Below are 19657 nucleotides of genomic sequence, written 5' to 3'. Positions count from 1 at the left end.
AGCTTGTCATAGCATGTAACTTGTGTACATGTGAGAGTATAAAATATACGATGACAGAAGATATTAGTTTTTCTAAGATATTTTAGTTTGCATTTTATAAAAATACACCAGTGAAAAGACACTAAGATACACTAAGCATGTTAGTCTGAGAAATGGCAAATATATATTTTGTGAATTAAATTAGGAAACAGAGGACCAAAATGACAAAGGACTACTACTTGTACCTGGAAATAATGGGCCGTTCCTCTAACTGTATGAAGTGTTGTGACAGATTTCTTAGCTAGAAAATTAACCCAATTGATGGGTCATTCCAGTTACAGACACATGCACAAAATTTATGTACATGTAATGTAGTTTGCTGTATGCATGTCTAAACTGGGGGAAGTCATATGTTCAGTGAGAAACATTTTGTTCAGGAGAAATAAATAGGACATTTAACTCTAATGCAATGACAACTCAATATAGCAGTATTCTAGGCTGTTGTACTTGGCATACTAAGAAAAGCTTGACTCATCACACTCAAACAGGGGGTGATGCAAAATGTCATACTATGGCAGTAAAGACATATGGAGTAAAGTCTTTGATGTCTGTCTGTGAAAGTGTCTTTTCTTCCACTTTTCAAATTTGAATATGAAACACAGGTAAAAGTACTCCACTCCAAACCACTCCTAAGACTCCAATTCTAATCTCAGGAGACCGGTGTTGCATACATCTGAATATGACACTATTGCTTTAGCTACTTGAAAGCATGACATTGTAACTATAGCACATGACAAATGTAAATTTTTCTACTGAAACATATGCTTAGGAAACTATTCCGGCCACTACTTTGGTCTGTATACTGAGCAGAAGGTCAAAGCAACAAACAAAATAAAACCAGATATAATGCAAAATGTTAGACTGTTGTCACTAACTCATCTAAACATACCACTGTAGTGTCCATCTGTAAAAGGCTATATATTCTTAGTGTCCCTTTGAGATTTAATTATAAGCCTTTCAGGAATTAATGTCAGGATGATAAGATACCAAATTACATATCTTATGAGTTTCAGTGCATCCTTAAACTAAATGTGACTCCATCCCTAAGCCCAACTCCTGCATACCAAGGTCATTGCTATAACTGGATGCTCAATGGGGAGTTATCTCAGCAAGTGTACTACCTCAGGCCCATGTGGAGGCTATGACATTATTCATTCTTCTTCCCAACCTGGTGTCTTCTCTGTGAGCCTCCACCAGAGCTACACTACAGTGATAACAGCATGGTCTATCCCATCAGGCCAGGCAAACTCATCCTCCCTACCAGCTCCATCAAGCACCCAATCTACTAGTCAAATTAAGGATATGAGGGTCAAAGTCAGGAAGTTATCCCCTAAGCTACCAGGCTGGCAAGGATTATTTTAGCTGATGTTATAAAAACACAAAGAACCATTCTAGGCCATTATTGTAATTTGCAGGAGTTCAACACAGTACCTATAATGGAAACAGAGTATAAGGCAAAATGTCAGACAATGGCAGTTAAGGCATATTTTTTTAACTATAGGATCAGTAGGATAGCACCAACTTGCCCTAGGATTAGTGTACATACACAGGCAAGCTATTTTTAGCTTTTGGTAATGAAAAATAATACTTTAGATACAACTATGGCCCTCTAGCACTACAGCAATGAATACATGTGGGATTGATTCCAGAAGCTGCTGCTGTAACACAAATTTCTAGTATGGCATTATCGTGCTGGCATTTTTCACCTTTTAAACTACATAAATACTAATTTGCAGCATCTAACTGCATAGTAGTATCTAATACATTCTGAGTTAGCCTCTCTACCTATAAGAAGATAATTAAAGAAATGCTGTGTTGCTCCACTAGCAAAAACACAAACACACTGAATACAGACGATGTGATACCTTTTACTGGATCAACAGAGGTTTTACATGACTTCAGCTTTCGAGATGGCACAAGCCCTTTGTTAGGAGTTACTAAGTTACTGAAATTAAATATAGTGCTCAAATATCTATTTGTGCCAGGAAAGGGAAGTACTCCATTTATTTCCAATTGGCTAAAAAAATCTTGAAAATGGTAGGATGGAAAACATGCACCTCATGCTATACCTTAGAATGTGTGTGTGTGTGTGTGTGTGCACGCGAGCACACACCTGCATTTGTGTGAGAGAGTGATACTGAAAGTGCAGAACATGGTCAAGACATGCTATAAAATCAAAGTTTGGCATTTAACATTAGAATCACTGAGCAGAGAAAGCACTCAGAGACAGCTCTGACAGCTAATAAGACAAATTTCAAAACATGAGATGCGTCTGGAGATAAGTAAATACCAGGGAAGGAAAAAAATATATAATCCGTAAACTGTTAATCTGTCTAAATAAGCAATCTTTGTGACAGAGGTCTTGGTCATCAGAAAATATAGATTAGCAATAATGTACAGCTCACAATGATGACAGGAACTAGAGAGGCAATAAAATACAGAGTTAGAATGTATGTAGTATTGTATGCAGTTAATACACTGCACAGGCTGTGTTTAGCAGACAGAGAAAAAACAGGAGCGGGAAAGAGAAAATGGTGTTAAGGAGTATGAAATTTTGAAGAACAGCAGAACTGGATAAAGTTTGGTTATAAAATGCTAAAACTGTCTGAACATTTTGGCCTTACCATACATCTCAACCATTCAAAATTTCTTGATTTTTACCGGTTTTGAGGTCCAAATAATGGGGTGCCATGATTCCTGAGTGGCACCCTTTAATTTCCTGTTTTATTTTTTTTTGTTTGTTTTTTTCGGCTTTTTTGGGCTTATGTCATCATGTGCAGAGGCGTGTGCAATGACATCAGCTCCGTGAACAGCCTGTCAGAATTAGGCTTGAGGGATTCAATGTACATTTCAGCCAGCAGAAGTAAAAAATAGCGTGTGAGCCATACGTGCATTTCCCAGCTGCTCCAGGTAAGGACTGACAAGTGAAATATAAACACAAGAGCAATTTGGATCTTTTCCACAAGCGTTTCATGGATGATGTTTGAATGGCTCTGTAATGAGCGGTTCTTTTCTAATATTTGAATGTACTGAACAGTTCTTTTCTCTTCTGCAATCATTTACAAGCACCGGGTCCATGCATTGCATTTGGGGTGTGTATGTGGGGGGAGTCGTCCTTGATAAACTATGGTAGGGCTATCCTGTAGTTTTATAATCTGTTATTAACATACGTGTATAAAGTATTTGTTTAGGCAGCCTACACTGCAAACAGTTGCATGTAAGCAGGCAAGTACTTTGTGATAATAATAAATAATCATTATTATTATTATTACTTGCAATATAGATGTGGATCCTGCAATAGAAAATAAGTGCAGTTATTTTGTGCCCAAATGTGAAGTCAAGTAAACAGCAAATTGTTTTTTAAACGATTGCTTTTTCACCGTAATTGGGGGAAAAAATGTACAAAACTGATTTAGTGTCTGTGCATCACTGTACCTACTGTTTGGCAGGGTATAAATAATTTTGCAATATTCCTGTATTTAATCCTTACAATATATTAGCACAAGAAAATAAATTCATTGTCTCAGGAGCAGTCAGCGTTTAAAATTAGATTTGGCTGGTTGCTTTTAGGACCACTTACTTCTTCGGCAGCTCCTTTTGTAAGAGAGGAAGGACTCTGAATGCTTTTGAAATCTAAACCACTACCCTCCAGTTAGGTATCATATACTATTCATTTTATTTACTTATTTATTTATATGATGTCAGTCAGTTATTATAAACATCTCTAACAAAAAACAGGAGTCTTAAGCACATACCTATAATGACACAGAAGGGCAAAATCTTTACAAGGTAAACGCAATGAATTTGACAATTGAAACATTAAACATCATTTAGTGACTTCATTTTGTTTAAGTAGAAGGGCAGCCATGGTGGTGCAGTGGTTAGCATTGCCACCTCACAGCAAGAGGTTCTCCAGTTTGATCCTCAGCTGGGGTGACTTCTGTGCGGAGTCTGCATGTCCTCCCTGTGGTCGCATGGGTTTTCTCCAGGTGCTCCGGTTTCCTCCCACATCCCAAAGACATGCTGCAGGTGGATTGTACACACTAAATTGGCCCTAGGTGTGAGTGTGTGTGTGTGTGCCTTCTGTGGAAGGTTGGGTGCTGGGCTGGCAGCTCGGCACTGTAAAACTCCACTGCCAATCATGAGCGGACAGGTGATCCGCTGTGGCAACCCCTAACCAGGAAAAGCCGAAAGAAGAAGAAGATTTTGTTTAAGTAGAAACCCCAAGCAAGTGTTTAGTACAGTATTTATGGTAATGCACATTTATTTTTACGATTAAATCAATTTGTATAAACCCGCAAATATTGCTAAGCTAGTTTGCCAAGGCTTTAACAGTGATACCTTTAAGTTGTTGTTGTTGTAGTTGTGTCTTTCAGCTTTTCCCGGTTAGGGGTCACCACAGCGGAACTCCGGTCCACTAATGATTGGTAGTTGATTTTTACATGCCGAGTTACCAGCCCTGATGCACAACCTTCAATGAAGGTACGCCCATTCATGCATGTCTCCACGCAGAAGACGCTCTAGCTGAGAATCGAACTGGACAGCGTCTTACTGTGAGGCAACAACCTACCGCAGCGCCACCACCTCGGGTACCAGTGATACCTTTAAGTAATATATTTTATTCATAAAAATGCTAAAATAATGCCAACATACCTATTCTTTTGGTTTGGAAAAAACTGTTTGATGCTAGGAGAAGGCAAGTTTAACAGCTAAAAAAAGATCTAGTGTTGAGTGATAACATTTTGTTAATTCTTGTTTGTTAAAAGGAAGGGTTGGGATTACACACCTTCAGTTGCAGGCTACAGCGATATAAAGATTTTAAGATTTTTTTAATTCTCTTTCTTAGTATAATAGCCAGAAAACAGAAAAAAAGTTTCATTACTTGTTTTTCACTAATTTTGCACTTAGTGGAAAAATAACTAGCTGTTTTGGAATTTAACTTCCAGTAATCTACTGGAGACCCTCAAAATTTTAATTGGTACTAAAACCTATATCAGTGAAATTTATTTAGGATTTAAATCACATTTCATGAACACTATCCCAAGATATATACAATGCAGATACATACAAACACACACACATGCACAGCTGTCCCTCAGTAATAACATCTCTTCTCATAACCTCAGGTGCCAAGGTTCAGTCTTGACTTCTTGTCAATGCCAGGGCTGCATTTCTGGGTTTTCTCTAGAAATTCAGGTTTCCTTGCACCACACAGAAACAGGCTGGCTGACTGGATACTCTACCTTGTCCATGCTGTTGTGGCCAGAATTGCCATTGAAATGTCCTTGTAACTGACCAGTTCTCATGGCTGGATAATGAACAACGAATGTAAACAAACATACACACACACACACATATATATATATATATATATATATTTATCCCATGCATTTCATTCTGTTGAACAGTTAGCTTGACAAAAGAGTTGAGGTGTTGAAAGGAGAAAAACAGTGCTTGTGGTTGCAATACCTGTGGGAATATGTCTTAATGCAAAGCCTTTTGTACATGTATGTATGAGCATTAGTAGGGTAATAATGACCAGGGAATGGAACTGATCTAATGTTTTATGTATGTGTGTGGGTTCATCCGCGTGCACGCATGTGTATGTGTGTGTGTGTGTGTGTGTGACTGCGTTAATGTATGTGAATTGTATACCTTGTTTAGTAGAAATACTATGGAGTGTTTTTTTTTCCTTCAATAAGTTGTAGATTTGGGGTTAGGGGAATGGTTAGGATTAGGGTTAGCACACACATTATTAAGGTGGTGCAGTTTGGCAGCTTAGCTGTCAAGCAATACATTCCATAACACTACAGCTATTTAGACAGTGTGTGCCTGATGTCAGTGGTAGTGTTTTGTTTAACCGATTGCATAAGGAGAATTTGTTTTCCTTCTGTAACTGGTTTCAGGTTCTGTCCTTTCAAGTTTTTTGTTTTTGTGGTAAGTATGCTTTTAATGTGTCACCTGGTGGCTAGAGTTACTCAGGCTCAAACCCTGTACCTTGGGTACAGGTAGCAAGAGCCTGAATTCCCTACCCGCCACCACTTGTGAAAACTGTCCAGATTTTTGCTTCACATTTTTGTTCTGTTCCTCATAAAATCTGTTGTTTTCTAGATTTATGTGGCAAATCAGTGAGGATTGAATTCACTAAATAATGACAGGCATTTGAATTTCATACTTCATATTCTTCAGAAAATACATGGTAACGCAAAACCTTTTATTCTAGCAATTTTCTAAGTTTATAAGATCAATAACTGAAAATTGTCCCTGTCTTTGTGGCTGTATTCCCCCATTATTGGCTTTGTCCAGGCTTTTTGTGCTAAGAGGTTGAGAGCTATGATGAGAACTGAATTCATTAAATGATAGCCATTTAAATTTCAGTCTTCCTATCTTTTTAGGAAATACATGGAGGTAACGCAACATTTTATTCCGCCAACTTTCCAAGATTATGCAAGCAATGTTTAAAATGTGTTCCTGGTTTTTGGGCGTTTGCCCCCCCCCCCCCCCCAAATAAAGTTTGGCTTTTTCCAGATTTCATGTGCTGCAAAGTTGAGATATGCAGTTGAGTGTTGAGCAGATTTTAGAGGGAGCTGAGAGCTTCAGGGGAAGAGAAGTTTATGAACATGTCTGTTTGCCTTGTTAGTATAACACATAGTACACTTGCTTTTCATGCAGAAGGCTGTGGGTTCTACTCCCACATTATGTAGATGCATTGCTGATACTGTACTGTGTTGTATTTTTAAAGGGGGTGGATGCTGCAGTCCTGAGCATGTCCTCTTTGGCAGCAATAACTAACAACTATGAACTTGTTATCAATTTGCCATCCATTCCCTATTGCAATATTACTAGCTTACATTTTTTTAATGTAACATAGGCAATTTATTCCTCAAGGGCAACAGGTACTTTATTTGTAGATGAAACAATGAAATATAAAGTTGTTTGCTAGCAGCAACCTCTTCATTAGTTACAGATCTCTTTAATGTGGAATTATTTAGATGACTTTTACTTCTGCAGAGATTATGCATATTTACTGATACTGGTGGATTGTACAAGTTTGAGTAGACTTTTATAATGGAAATGTTCTGAAATGGGCAGTTTTGTCATTATTGGTTCATACATTTTGTTTCATTGTTTACTGGAAAAATGTTCAAAACAATACTTTTAAAACACCTGAAAAACAACAAAAAATAGGCAGGCAACAGTAATTCTTAAACTTCTATGGTTAGTGCTTTTGTCAAGTATTCTTACACTCAACTTCATCAGACACTAGTTAAAAGAATGGTAGCCATATTTAAAACCAGATTCATAGTCACATGTTCAGTCACCTCACATGACACCATGTCATCTGATACAATTCTCATTTCTATAACACATGTACCTAAAAATTGTATAAACAATTATGTATAAAATGTGTATGCACTTTCTATTGACTTAATACTCAAATTCATATGTACATATACAAAGAATACATAAATAAACATGAAAAAGCCAGCTAAAACATCCAAAAAACAATATTTGTTGTTGTGTACATAAAAATTATTACATGTCACTAATCAACCAGAATACATTTCAGTTGAATGAAATAAATGCATGTACTTGTGTATAAGGGGGGGATTTGTGTGTATATGAAAAACACAGAGTGCCCCAAATTATATGTCTAGTCACCTGAGTATTAGGCTTGTGTTAACGTTTTAAACTCCTCAGCTTTAAGACACAAGCCAAAGAGCATACATCATTCAACTCTGGTGTCACATAGGCCCTAGTTCTAAGCTGCCAAATCAGCTCCTTCACCTCAAGTTTTAAGCCTAATGGACCGCCCGATGTCAATTTCAATTTGGTCAATCACCCTGAGTGTGAAGGAATGACCAGGGTTTTCTACCACGTTTTGCGAGAGCGTTGTCTGTTTTAGCTTTCCTAATGTGGTAAATATGCTCGTACACTCTTTCCCTTAGTTTACGCTCAGTCTTGCCAATGTAAAAGCCCATACAAGACTGGCAGGAAGTGAGGTAAACAACCATAGTGGAATTGCAATTAAATCTGCCCTTACCAATGAATTTTTCATCCAGGATGTTAAATTGGTTACCTGTTTGCATAAACCTGCAGTAAGAGCAGGCTTCACATTTGTACATACCTGGAATATGTATCATCTTCTGGGGTGGCAGTTCCAAGAGGTTTTTCAAATTAATCCCCCTCCTTTAAAGAGTCTTTAAAGAGGTTATTATGTTACTCTAGAGATGCATCAGAAAATGTTAATACTAGGAATATAGGTACGTTTCCTTGGTCTAAATGTAACTTCTGTCAGTATGTTGACAGTAGTAGTAGATTCATAAATCCTGATACAGGTAAGACAATTGAGTTTAAAGTGTCAGCTGATTGTAACACAACTAACATAGTTTACCTGGCTTATTGTGTAATATGCTCCTCGTATTATATAGGGAAAACAAACCGTAGGTTAAAGGAGCGTATGAGAGAACATGTATATGACATCTCAGGGGGAGCTGATAATAATGCCCTTGCTAAACATGTAGCTATGCATGATGCAATGCATTGTTTTAAGTTTTTCGTGGTAGAAATTGTTAGAGGCTATGAAAGAAGAGGGGACATTGTTAATAGAACAGAAACTATTGAGGTTGAGTGGATAATTAGAATGAGAGCAAATAGGGGAAAAGGGCTCAATGATAAGACATCTATAAAGCCTATTTTACAAGCAAGTCACTTGGTTAGATGAGGATATTAATGCCTATTAATATTGATTGCTTTACAATTGATTTTAATTGATTGTTAGTTGTTTCTGAGTTTTTATTTGATACAGTTGTTTTAAATATCAAGTGATGTGGTTTTTTGTTGTCTGATGAAGCAGCAAGATTTGTTGTGAAAGCGCCCAGCATTAAAAGATTTTTATTGCATATTGGCTGTGGTTTGGTTCTACTATATTTTATGTTTCGTTGCTATGTAGATGTGTATTTTATATAGCACGTGTTGAATTGCATGGTGACTTTTTCTACATCTGCAGCAGTTTTATGTTTTGGCACCATTAACTCAAGGTATTTTTGTAGTGCATGAGGATACTCTATACACGAGCTGTTTTATTATATTGCTATACATCAGAGTTACAACACAGCATTAAATTTTAAGTCAACAACCTGAAATTATTTTTTTATCTGGTAGTCTATAGAACTGACATGCAGGCTTCATGTCTACTGTTTTTATTGAATTGACTATTGCCTTCTACACAGTAAAACCATTTATCAATTTCTGGAACATTTTATAGTAAGAAATATAGTAGGGTATAGACCCAGTTATAGTTACAAAAATAACAAGTCTTTGAAAAGGCTGCTATGTTACGTGAAAGGAGGTAAGAAGGGGTAACATCCAATAGACAAGGGGACCTTTCCTTGCAGAAGATGTAATCAATGCTCTTATATGATGGCATCTGATAGCTTCACTCACCCAGATACAAAAAGAACATATAATTTTAAACACTACGCTGATTGTAAGACAAGAGGTATAGTTTATTTAGCTAGCAGTTTAAAATGTAACAGCTTCTATATAGGCAAGACAAATAGGACTCTGAGAGAAAGGGTGAGAGAACATATTTATGGAATTAATCGAGAAGATGAGACAAATGCACTAGCATAACATGTATTAAACAATGGGTTAGATCATAAATTTAAATTTATGGTAATAGAGTTAACTGGAAGAAACAATAGGCTAGGGAATGTTAAAAATTACACAGAACAAGAGGAAACTAGATGGATTATTAGAATGCAATCCGATAAAGGGAAAGGTTTGAATGACAGGATAACTATCAAACCTTTCCTTAGAGATAGGCCACTAAGACATTAATATAAAATTTTAACTTTAAAATAGTAGTTATGAAAGAATTAATTTTATAAAATAGGTTGTATATTCATAAGTTTACCTGTTATGTAAAATTTTATGTTTTTTAAAAAAAAAAGTATATAGTCACTAAAATGGAAGTAAGAGAATGATTTAGTGATATCAAGTTGTTAATAATATGGAATGTTTATTAATATTATTTTTAATGTATAAATTTACTATGGATTGTATGTAGATGTCAATGAATTATGTTAGTATATAGACACCAAATAATAATAACAAGAGTATATAGAAAGTAATGTATGTATTGCCATCTAATGGTAGATAGAGGTAACATTTGTGAATGATATAAAGTTTGGCGCCTTTTTGACTATTTAAATGAATATAAAACCTTAATAGCCATTTGTCTGAAGAAGGGTATGGTCTATACCTGAAAGCACTCACAAAAAGTTTTTACACTGTTTTATACTGTTGGGATAAAAGAATAACATTTAATCTGGCCGTGAAAGTCCTTGAAGGTGTGGTAAAGGGAGTGCTATTGTTTCGTTCAGGCACCTTTATCCTGAAACTGCTTCTGTGTTTTTCTACTGTTTTTATTGAATTGACTATTGCTTTCTACACAGTAAAACCATTTATCAATTTATGGAACATTTTATACTTGGGGAAACTGATAGCAGAATCAGTACATATGGTAACAGACTTTAATAAAATATTGAAATAATCATAGAATGAATGTATATGGTAATAGGTTTTAATTCAATTAATACTGAAATATTTCATCTAGTATTTTTTTAATTAAACACAACAATTTCTTTCAGAGCTGCTGCATTATTTGATATGTTCTTATCCTGTAATATTCTTGGTTCTTTTACATTTTACTGCCCAAGACTGCCTAGTATGTACATTTGAGGCCTGTCCCTATTACTACCCTCAAAACATACAGCTACCTGGTGTATTAACATCTTAGTCAGATCTGCTTTAATGGGACTGAAGAATAAACTGGCTTACAGGTATATTTTAAACACCCTGTTATACTGAAATTGTGGCATTTTATCCTAAACTTTCCCTTTCACTAATTTCTCTTCTGCCTTGTCATCTCTTGTCCACCTAGACATAGACCAATACTCTTCCAATGCACCCCAGGAAGCTTAAACCATCCCTTCATTTTCTGCATAGCCTGACATTTGTGAGACCAGACGTTATCTCAAGCTGCATGAACAAGAAATAACTACACAATGGACAAGCAAGACTGACAATGTTCCTAAGACCTGTATGTTATAGTTTTAATTGAGCACTTTACTACATTTCCGAGATCTGTTGTGAAATGTTTTAGGTACACTGCAGAAAACTGAATAGATGCTTAAACCCACTGCTATAGCATCTATGCAAGGAACTCACACTTCTACAGGTGTAATCTGAAATGCACCTTATTGCCCACCTTTTTGTTATTTTTTCCTTATTACCCACTATTCCCTAGTCCCTAGTGCACTCAATCAATTTGCTCCTATTTGTTTTAGCCATATTTTAAATTAATAGTTACCTTCATCCATCCCATCAACTACACCTTATTGTAATACCTGAGCTATTAACACATTTGTCCTGTCTCTACAGCTGCTGGTTATTTTTGTGTTGTTACATTTCTACACAAAGGGTTGGCCCAGTACTGCAGATTTACCGATACCTCTTCCTTTCAACACAGAAAGGGTTCATGTCCCAAAGTTGTTTTAGTACTTTCACAACCCCTATTTAAATTGTCAAGCCATTACCCTAACCTACACCTAAGTCCCACTCACTCCACCTCAATCACACTTGTACTATCAAAACTCAACCCGCTAACACCTTAACACCAGTCAGATCATTACCAATTACCTCACTCCCCCCAACATTAAACACTCCTCTCTCATATATCCTCCAGACTACCATTGCCACATTATCAGCATGCTAGTCCACCACTCACCTACCACAGTCCTTTTAAACTTGCTTGCTTATACAACATCCTTCTGCACAGCACTACACATCAAAATCTCCTCCAGCCCAGCTCAACTCATCCATTATCTAACAGCAAACACATTTTCCATGTCATCTCTCCCAGTCTTTACCCTATCACACCCCTGTTCTTTGTGAAACAAACATAAATGACGCTTATCAAGTCCACATATGTGACCAAAAGGCAAAAGACAAATACAGAAAATGGTCTTACCACAACCACTCGTATCATTCTTGCCCTTAAAAAAGGTGACAACTACCCAAACCCTGGATTAGCTCAAGTCATTTTCCAAAATATCACTACTACCCCACCCAGCCAAATCCACCTTCCTCCCATTAAACACAACAGCCTACATTTCAGGAACCTTAACCTATAAAGTAGTTATAACAAGCTACCAAACCTTAATGCATGCATAGTAACATACACTTCAGAAATATTTGCAGCAATTGAAACCTGGTTAAAACCTAACACCAAAGATAAGGAAATGCTTCCACTAGGTTAATAACATATTAAGAAATGGCAGCATAAAAAGCTGGCAAGAAATGTCCATCTTTTATAATAGCACCCTAAAGCTTGCCAACTACCCCCATCCACAACTCAATATAAAGGAACAGAGAGCAAAACAACAATTCTGCCCCATGATGACAAAAGATACCAGTCTACTCATGAAGAACAGAGACAAGACCAAGAAAACATAGGTCAGAAATACAACAAAACAAAACTGACATTTTAGGCAACTTAGAAATCACACTAGCAAAAAAGTCCAATTACTTTCAAGCAAGTACCAATAAAATCCCAAATAATTTTGGTCAACACTGGTTTCTAACCACCACCAAGTCTATACCCACCATATTCAGCTACTTTGTTCAATCTGTCCTCTCTCTCACAGTTCTCTCTCAGACAGACTATAGGCCATAAAATGGCAATATGACCTTTCTTCCTTCCCTCCTGTCTCCATCACTGTATCACAGGGCTGAATTCTTGGCCATTACTTTTCCATGTCTTTACTAACAACCTTCATAAAACCAACAAACATGCCTCCTTAATCTAATATGCCAGTGATGTTACCCTCATATGCTCTACCCCAAGCCTCCCAGAACTCCAACAAATAACTCAAGAGACTTTTCCACTTATTGAAACATGGCTAACTGAGCTCAAATTACTCCTGAATGCCAAAAACAAGCTAATGCTGTTTACACCAAAATCCTTAAACTCAGTCCTTTAATGTCACATCAGAAAACAATACAATAATAGAAACCATTTCCAACACTAAACGGTTAGGTGCTATAATAGATGATAGCTTAAAATTTGCCTAAAACATTTCCTATTCTATTAAAAAAGCTAAAGTTTCTGTAATACAACATATACTACTCTCTAGCTAATCCAGAACATCTCTAGCAGTTTCCTACCTTCGCCCTCCTTTACATTATGCTTCACCCATGCTAACCAATGGGCAGTCAACCCTACGAAATGAATTAGAAACCTTCTACAACAAGGTAGCCAAATTTGCATCAAATTCACCTCATTATTCTCATCACTGTATTGCACTAAAGCACTCAGATTGCTAGAATTACCCAACCACCTTAGCTACCCTCAACTAATTAATGCAAATAAAGTTATTCACAAACCCCATGCCTGTTCATCTCTACAAAACATCCTCAAAACACTGCTCTTCACCAAGACCCCTGACATCTAGTAACAAAAAACTGCTATGTATCCCATATCCCATAGCACTGCAGGCAATTCGCTCTACTCCTATGTCACTAGGAAATGGAACTCCATCCCATCTGCTTTAAAAGTAGACAACATGATACAAAGATCTAACAACCTAAAAAAACTATTATCCTGGCTGAACTCCTGCTTCCATCCTGGCTAATCTAATGTACCACTATTCTGTCCTTGTTTCCCTTTCTTTCAAAGTACTCTCTCCTTTATGATCCCCACTTACACCATTCCACCACTTTCGCTAATCTATACTTAATCTTCTTAACACATTACACACTGCAGCACTGCCTATATCTCTCCTATCTCACAGTTCTCTCCCTCATCCTTCTTCAGCATCACTTCCCCATCAGGGTTGCCAGATTTCTGATGGTCGTAGTTCCACATTAAACACAAGTAGCTCCGTGTTTGGTGATTTTTGATTGGCCCGTATGCCGGTATATGAGCCAATCAAAATGCATTAAACAGAAGTAGCTCCATTTTGCAATTTTTTTGACTGGCTTGTATACTGGCATATGGGGCCAATCAAAAAAAAAAAAAACAAAGTGGAGGCTGTTTTGCCAGGATTTTAACCAACAGGACTCAGGATCGAGCTGCTGATTCCGGGACAGTCCTGCTCAAATAAGAACATCTGGCAACCCTACTTCCCATTTGCCATCATCACACCTTTTTTCAAATATGAAAGCACATCTACCACCTATTCTTTGATCAACTGCCAAAACTGTAAATAATGTACATAATTGACTATCTCAAACTATTAGTAATCCAAAAATAATTCTTACAAATATGTAAATCATTTTTCTCTTACTGTATCAAAGCAACTTTGATACTGTATTTTTTCTCTTTTTGAAACAAGAAAAGGTAGAGGTAGTATTGTAACTTTTAGTGGAACTTTTCTCCTCAGAACTCTACTTGGGAGTATAAACAGACTTCCATTGTAAACAAATAAAATAAGCTAAAACCACTGTTACATATCTCCAAATGGCTGCATTTCTGTCTGCCTTTAAGATTTCATTTGAAATGTCCAGATAGTGACAAAAGTATATTCTATTCTGTACAACATTCATCTCAGACTGAGGTATCAACCTCAGAGCTTCCAGCATATCTCTAAATTGGGTCTATATTATGACATCAACAGCTAAAAACACTGAACACCCTTACCTCGACACAGCTTAACCAAAACCAGCAAATGTCGAATGGCCAGAACAGCGATTTATTTCCCAAGGAAAAAAAAATCACTGGGCCAATAAAAAAAACAAAAAAAACAACAACAAACAAACCCCCCCCCCCACACACACACACATCCCCCACTTAAATATAGCTACTCCGAGATTGCACTACAGTGGAGAAAACGGCAAACTCCCGACAATGGACCAGTGATTTTTTTCCCCTGGGAAAAAATTCACTGTTTTAGCCGTTTGAGATTTCCTGCTTTCGATTAAGCTGTGTTAAGGTAAGGGTATTTGCTGTTTTCAGCTGCTGCTCATCTGATATAGACCCTCTAAATTTGATCCTAAAATTTTAACCACCTGAAAGCATGACATTGATGTAAAGACATGTTGTTACAAAGGAAGAAAAAATACTGTTTTATAGAAACAGAGTTTCATTTCCTATCTAATGACAACTATTGTAGAAAAATAATGTGTTCTCCACACACAACAGCTGATCAAAATAGTCCCTATCTGTAAAAGGCCACATCTCAGTCCTCTGAGAATTCATCACCACATTCCAGACTGTAATAACAGTATACCAAACAAAAAAAAAATACATACTATTCCTTCCTTTTCTACCCCTAGAAGTTTCAGTGCAGTTGAATTTGGCAATACTATTTTAGATACATCAATATTTGGCATATTCTGATGCAATAACTCATAGTATACAAGGTCATTATTGTATGCATTGTACTGAGCAGAATTTCAGCACATTACCCACAGTGAAATCCAAATATAGTTGAAAATGTCATCTCCGGCAATAAAGGCCCGCAAACTAATGCTGTCTGGGCATGTCTTTGAAAGTTTACAGCTCTCTTGCTTTGAGATTTTATTATGAAACCTTCAATTTGCAACAATGGGGTGTCCAGTTACAAAGCACTCCTAAGACTCTATTCTTACCTCAGAGCTTCCAGTGCAGCACACCTCTGAATCTTTCCCCACAACATAACTGCTGAAAAACAAGGTATCACAGCCAAGGCACATTTCATCTGAAAACAAGATTTTTTTTGTGAAATATATAGGTTCTTACCTCTGTTTAATGACAACTGAGTGAGAAAGTATTATAGGCCATTATTGACAGGAATTTAAACTAACACTGTGAATGGAAACTGTGTATAATGCAGAATGTCAGACTACAGCAGTGAGCACCATTTAACATACTGAAGTAGTGCTTATTTGTAAAAGGGCATTTCTCAGTCCATCTTTCAGATTTCACTATGAAAGCTTCAGGGAGTAACAGGATAACTGGCTAAATATAGTTCATGTGATTCCTATTCTACCAGTAACATTTTTCTTTGACTTTTCTTCAAATAGTGTCTCTTATTTGTTAAGGATTCAACCAGCCCTATGCTGAATGGCCATCACATTAGTTGTTCAAACATTTGGCATATTAACTCAATGCAAAGGAAAAATACGCTCTTGGAAAATACAGATGGACTGTTTTAACTTCTGATTCTATAAGAAAAGTGTTTTCTAAACATTACTGTACTTGTAAGTACAGAGGAGATGATCAGCACAGCACCTACAATGAAAGCTCTGGTTATCATAGTGCAAATTGACAAGTAGACAAAGAATTTACAGTTTTCACTTATCACCATTCATAAAAACATGCATTTGCATGCCTAATTTGGATTTCAGAACTTGTTCACGGTTCCACTCAGTTTTAAGACAAGATTTTGGAATACAGGATATAGCTGAGGGTTAAAGTGTTATTCAAAAGGCAGAATGGATTTCCGCAATATGTTACAAATCTTTCAACTACTGAGAAAGTAATTAGGGACCCTAAACCAAACAATATCTATGCTTTCCTATGTTTTAAGTATGACCATTACTGATGGCAGTTCTATAAAATTCCACAATGCAGTTCTTCAAATTCACAGTCTTTACAACTTAACAAGATAAGATATTTACTAAAAATTAAGTTTTGTGTCCTGTACTCCAATGCCCAATCCAATCTCAGAACACAAGTCAGAATTTGCGAGAGGTTTGCAGCTACTAAACATAAACGTTTAAATCCCAGTTTTCAAACAGGAGTGTTTGATAAACTGGCATTCTAGAAGGTATGCTTAGATCCTGCAGACATCAGCATTTTATTCACTGTGCCAGCTTAATTAATACCACAAACCTAATGGTCTCCGTTTAATGTTGTCATACCTATTCTGTGAGCTTTATCAATACAACTCCATTCATTCTTTAAGATATTCCTAATGGCTCCTTCCTCGTCACCCTCAGTTCCCCATTGACATGCTTATCATGTTAGTTGCTTGCTTAGCACAGCTTAAAATTTCTGAAACTGTTGTACAATACATACACATTTCATGGTTATTCTTCGATCTTTTTTCACCCATTTGGAAGTGGGCAATCTAAGGGCTGTATTAGTCGAGTTTCCTGCTACACATAATATATCTTTAGAACAAATCAAAGCATTTTAGGGACAATGTTGTTCAAAATATCCGCATTTTGAAATATTTAATAGTCTGCAAAGTTGAAATTTTAGGACGTGTGGGGTATTTGTGATCTAATGATAAAGTTTTAAGCATGTTTTTTTTTAACTGTACCTTACATTTTACCTATCATCTGAAAAACAATATTTTCAGCGGTCTAACATGTGAAGGGCATGTAGGAGAGTGGCTTGTGTCAATGAGCAGTATAAAGTGAAATTAATAAAAATGCCTCACAATCACTAAAATATGATTAAGGACACAGCTACTACTGTAAAAGACAGAATAAAAAAGATCAGCTGCTTTAAAGTCAGCAGGGTAGAGGAGTCTAATTTTATATGAAAAAATGCAGGAAAGCAATATGTATCGAGAGGAGGAACAGGAAGCCAGCCAACAAATTCAGTATACTGAGGGGATTGACGCTAAGATAACACAATAAAAGGAAAAAAAAGTTTAAATGCTGGTTTCTTAAATCCACTTCCAAATGTCAGTATGTTGATACTTGCTATTCTCAATTCATTTTTTGTCTTTCTCAATCTGCTCGGTCTCTTCTTCAAAACTCAGCAGCCTACTTCAGTATTAACCTACTCAAACAAACCAAACACATTAATTAAATAAATGAAGTATTCAGTGGGAGGCACCAATTAAATGGTCAGACAAGAAAAGGACATTGACCATCACATGATTTCAAGACAGCACACTAAAATGACAGTTTATTGAAGAGGGATAGGGAGTTGGAAAGAAGAGGTTTCCTAGGAAGAGAAAAAAGTATCCTTGCTACTGTGTTCGCTATCTATTAAGCATCTCATGGAATACTTCATTTTTAGATGACGCCTCTCAGAAATATAAGCACTGAAGCAATCTGCAGAGGGGAAGACAAAAAGGGACTGAGTCGTCCATCACATTTACTCAGAGACTAGGAGATCCCTATATATATTCTGTGAAATGAACAGCAGTAACACAGCAGACAGTTAAGTTATAGAAGGCAGTAAATGGTGTTCCAGGAATAATGCTATGCTTTCCAGAGAAAAGCAACAAAAACAAGGAAGTGCACCTTATTTATTTATTTTTGTTGGGGGCAACTAAGTATTGCATTAAACAGCTACTGGATTTTTAAATAGTGACAGTACACAAATTGTTCAAGTTAAAACCACAGTTGGGTTCTTTTCTGCATGTGTATCTAAAAATGGGGCATGTTTTGCGAAAATATTTTAGGCTGAAATTATACACTTAATAAAGATGTGTTTCCTTCCAAAAAGTTAAGTCATTTCCATAAAGAAATGCAAATGCCAGTATATTATTGCCTTAATTTGCATCGTAACTGTGCAACTTGCTTACTGTCATCTTTTCTGTTTGCATCGACTGAATCAAGATGTTGAAAACGTTTTGTTTATTTTCATTCTTATTATCACTATCATTAGGTGAATGTCATTTATCCAAGTCAGACACAATATTTTCATTTTAAAGATCCGTTTTTGCTGACATCATCTTTAAAATGCTTTAACTTTTTTTCTTTCTTTCAGAATTTAACCCAGTATGGACTTGACAAGTTTAATGTACTACATCAGCCGTAAGTAATTATCAAATATCAAAATAATTAAGCAGCCAGCTTGTTTGCGTAAATTGAAAATGTCCAAAACTGGTAAATCTGAATAGAGAAAGGTTGACTCATTTGTTGTGGAACATGTACACCATATTAAGGTGTCACCATTTTCACTTATCAGTTTTAACTGTCCAAACTTCGGCATCTTTCGTGATATGCTTTATGTTTGTCTTGTAGCCTCTAATATACATTGGAAAACGGACCATCTTTTTCTTCATTCAGAATGCCAATACTAATTCTGTAATTCACAATTTTCTCGATTATGATTATTTTTTTCTCTCCCTCCATCTACGTATAAATAAATACAAGTGTGTGTGTGTTAAATGCAAAGTGGGATTTTTGGATGCTGATCCTTAAGGAAAATAACAATAACCACGCAGAATATTATATTATATTCATAAAGTAGGAGAAAGTATTCTAATAGCTATGTCAATACAGGAATGGAGAAAGGATGTCCTGCTGATAGGAAGGACTACAATTAGGGATACAGACAATAGGAAAGAGGGGGATGCAATTTATTGGAGAAAACTGGTAAAAGAACCACAGTATTGGGATCAAATAATTAGAGAAGGAAAGGTAATACAATAGGAAGAGGCCAAGACTTTATTTGGACAGCAGGATAAAGACTGCTTTCCCTATCAAGAACATATATCAGAGTACAAAGAAAAAGAAATAGGGGGATCCTAAGCAAAACCTTGTGTCTTGGGTAATTGACACATGAGGAAAATATACCCAAATACACACACACATGCATCCACACACACATGCGTGCAATACAGATGCACACACAGACATTAGTGGGTACACACGATATCTA

The 19657-nt window shown here is 36.4% G+C and overlaps 1 protein-coding gene across 3 annotated transcripts in view; it reads left to right on the top strand.

Annotated features, from left to right (window-relative positions):
• BLNK (B cell linker) overlaps window positions 1-19657 on the top strand; it is a 964832-nt gene that overhangs the window by 173828 nt on the left and 771347 nt on the right. For all 3 annotated transcript variants that reach the window (XM_044056709.1, XM_044056708.1, XM_044056707.1), the window contains exon 3: window positions 18761-18807. In XM_044056709.1, the coding sequence (XP_043912644.1) occupies window positions 18761-18807 (47 nt within the window). The remainder of the gene's footprint in view (window positions 1-18760; window positions 18808-19657) is intronic.

This window comes from Protopterus annectens, chromosome 14.part0 (genome assembly GCF_019279795.1).
Source record: "Protopterus annectens isolate FY-2018-M chromosome 14.part0, PAN1.0, whole genome shotgun sequence".
In the NCBI taxonomy this organism is placed as follows: Eukaryota; Metazoa; Chordata; order Ceratodontiformes; family Protopteridae; genus Protopterus; species Protopterus annectens.
The sequence above is the reverse complement of the archived record's forward strand: the minus strand, read 5'-3'. Positions and strand labels throughout refer to the sequence as shown.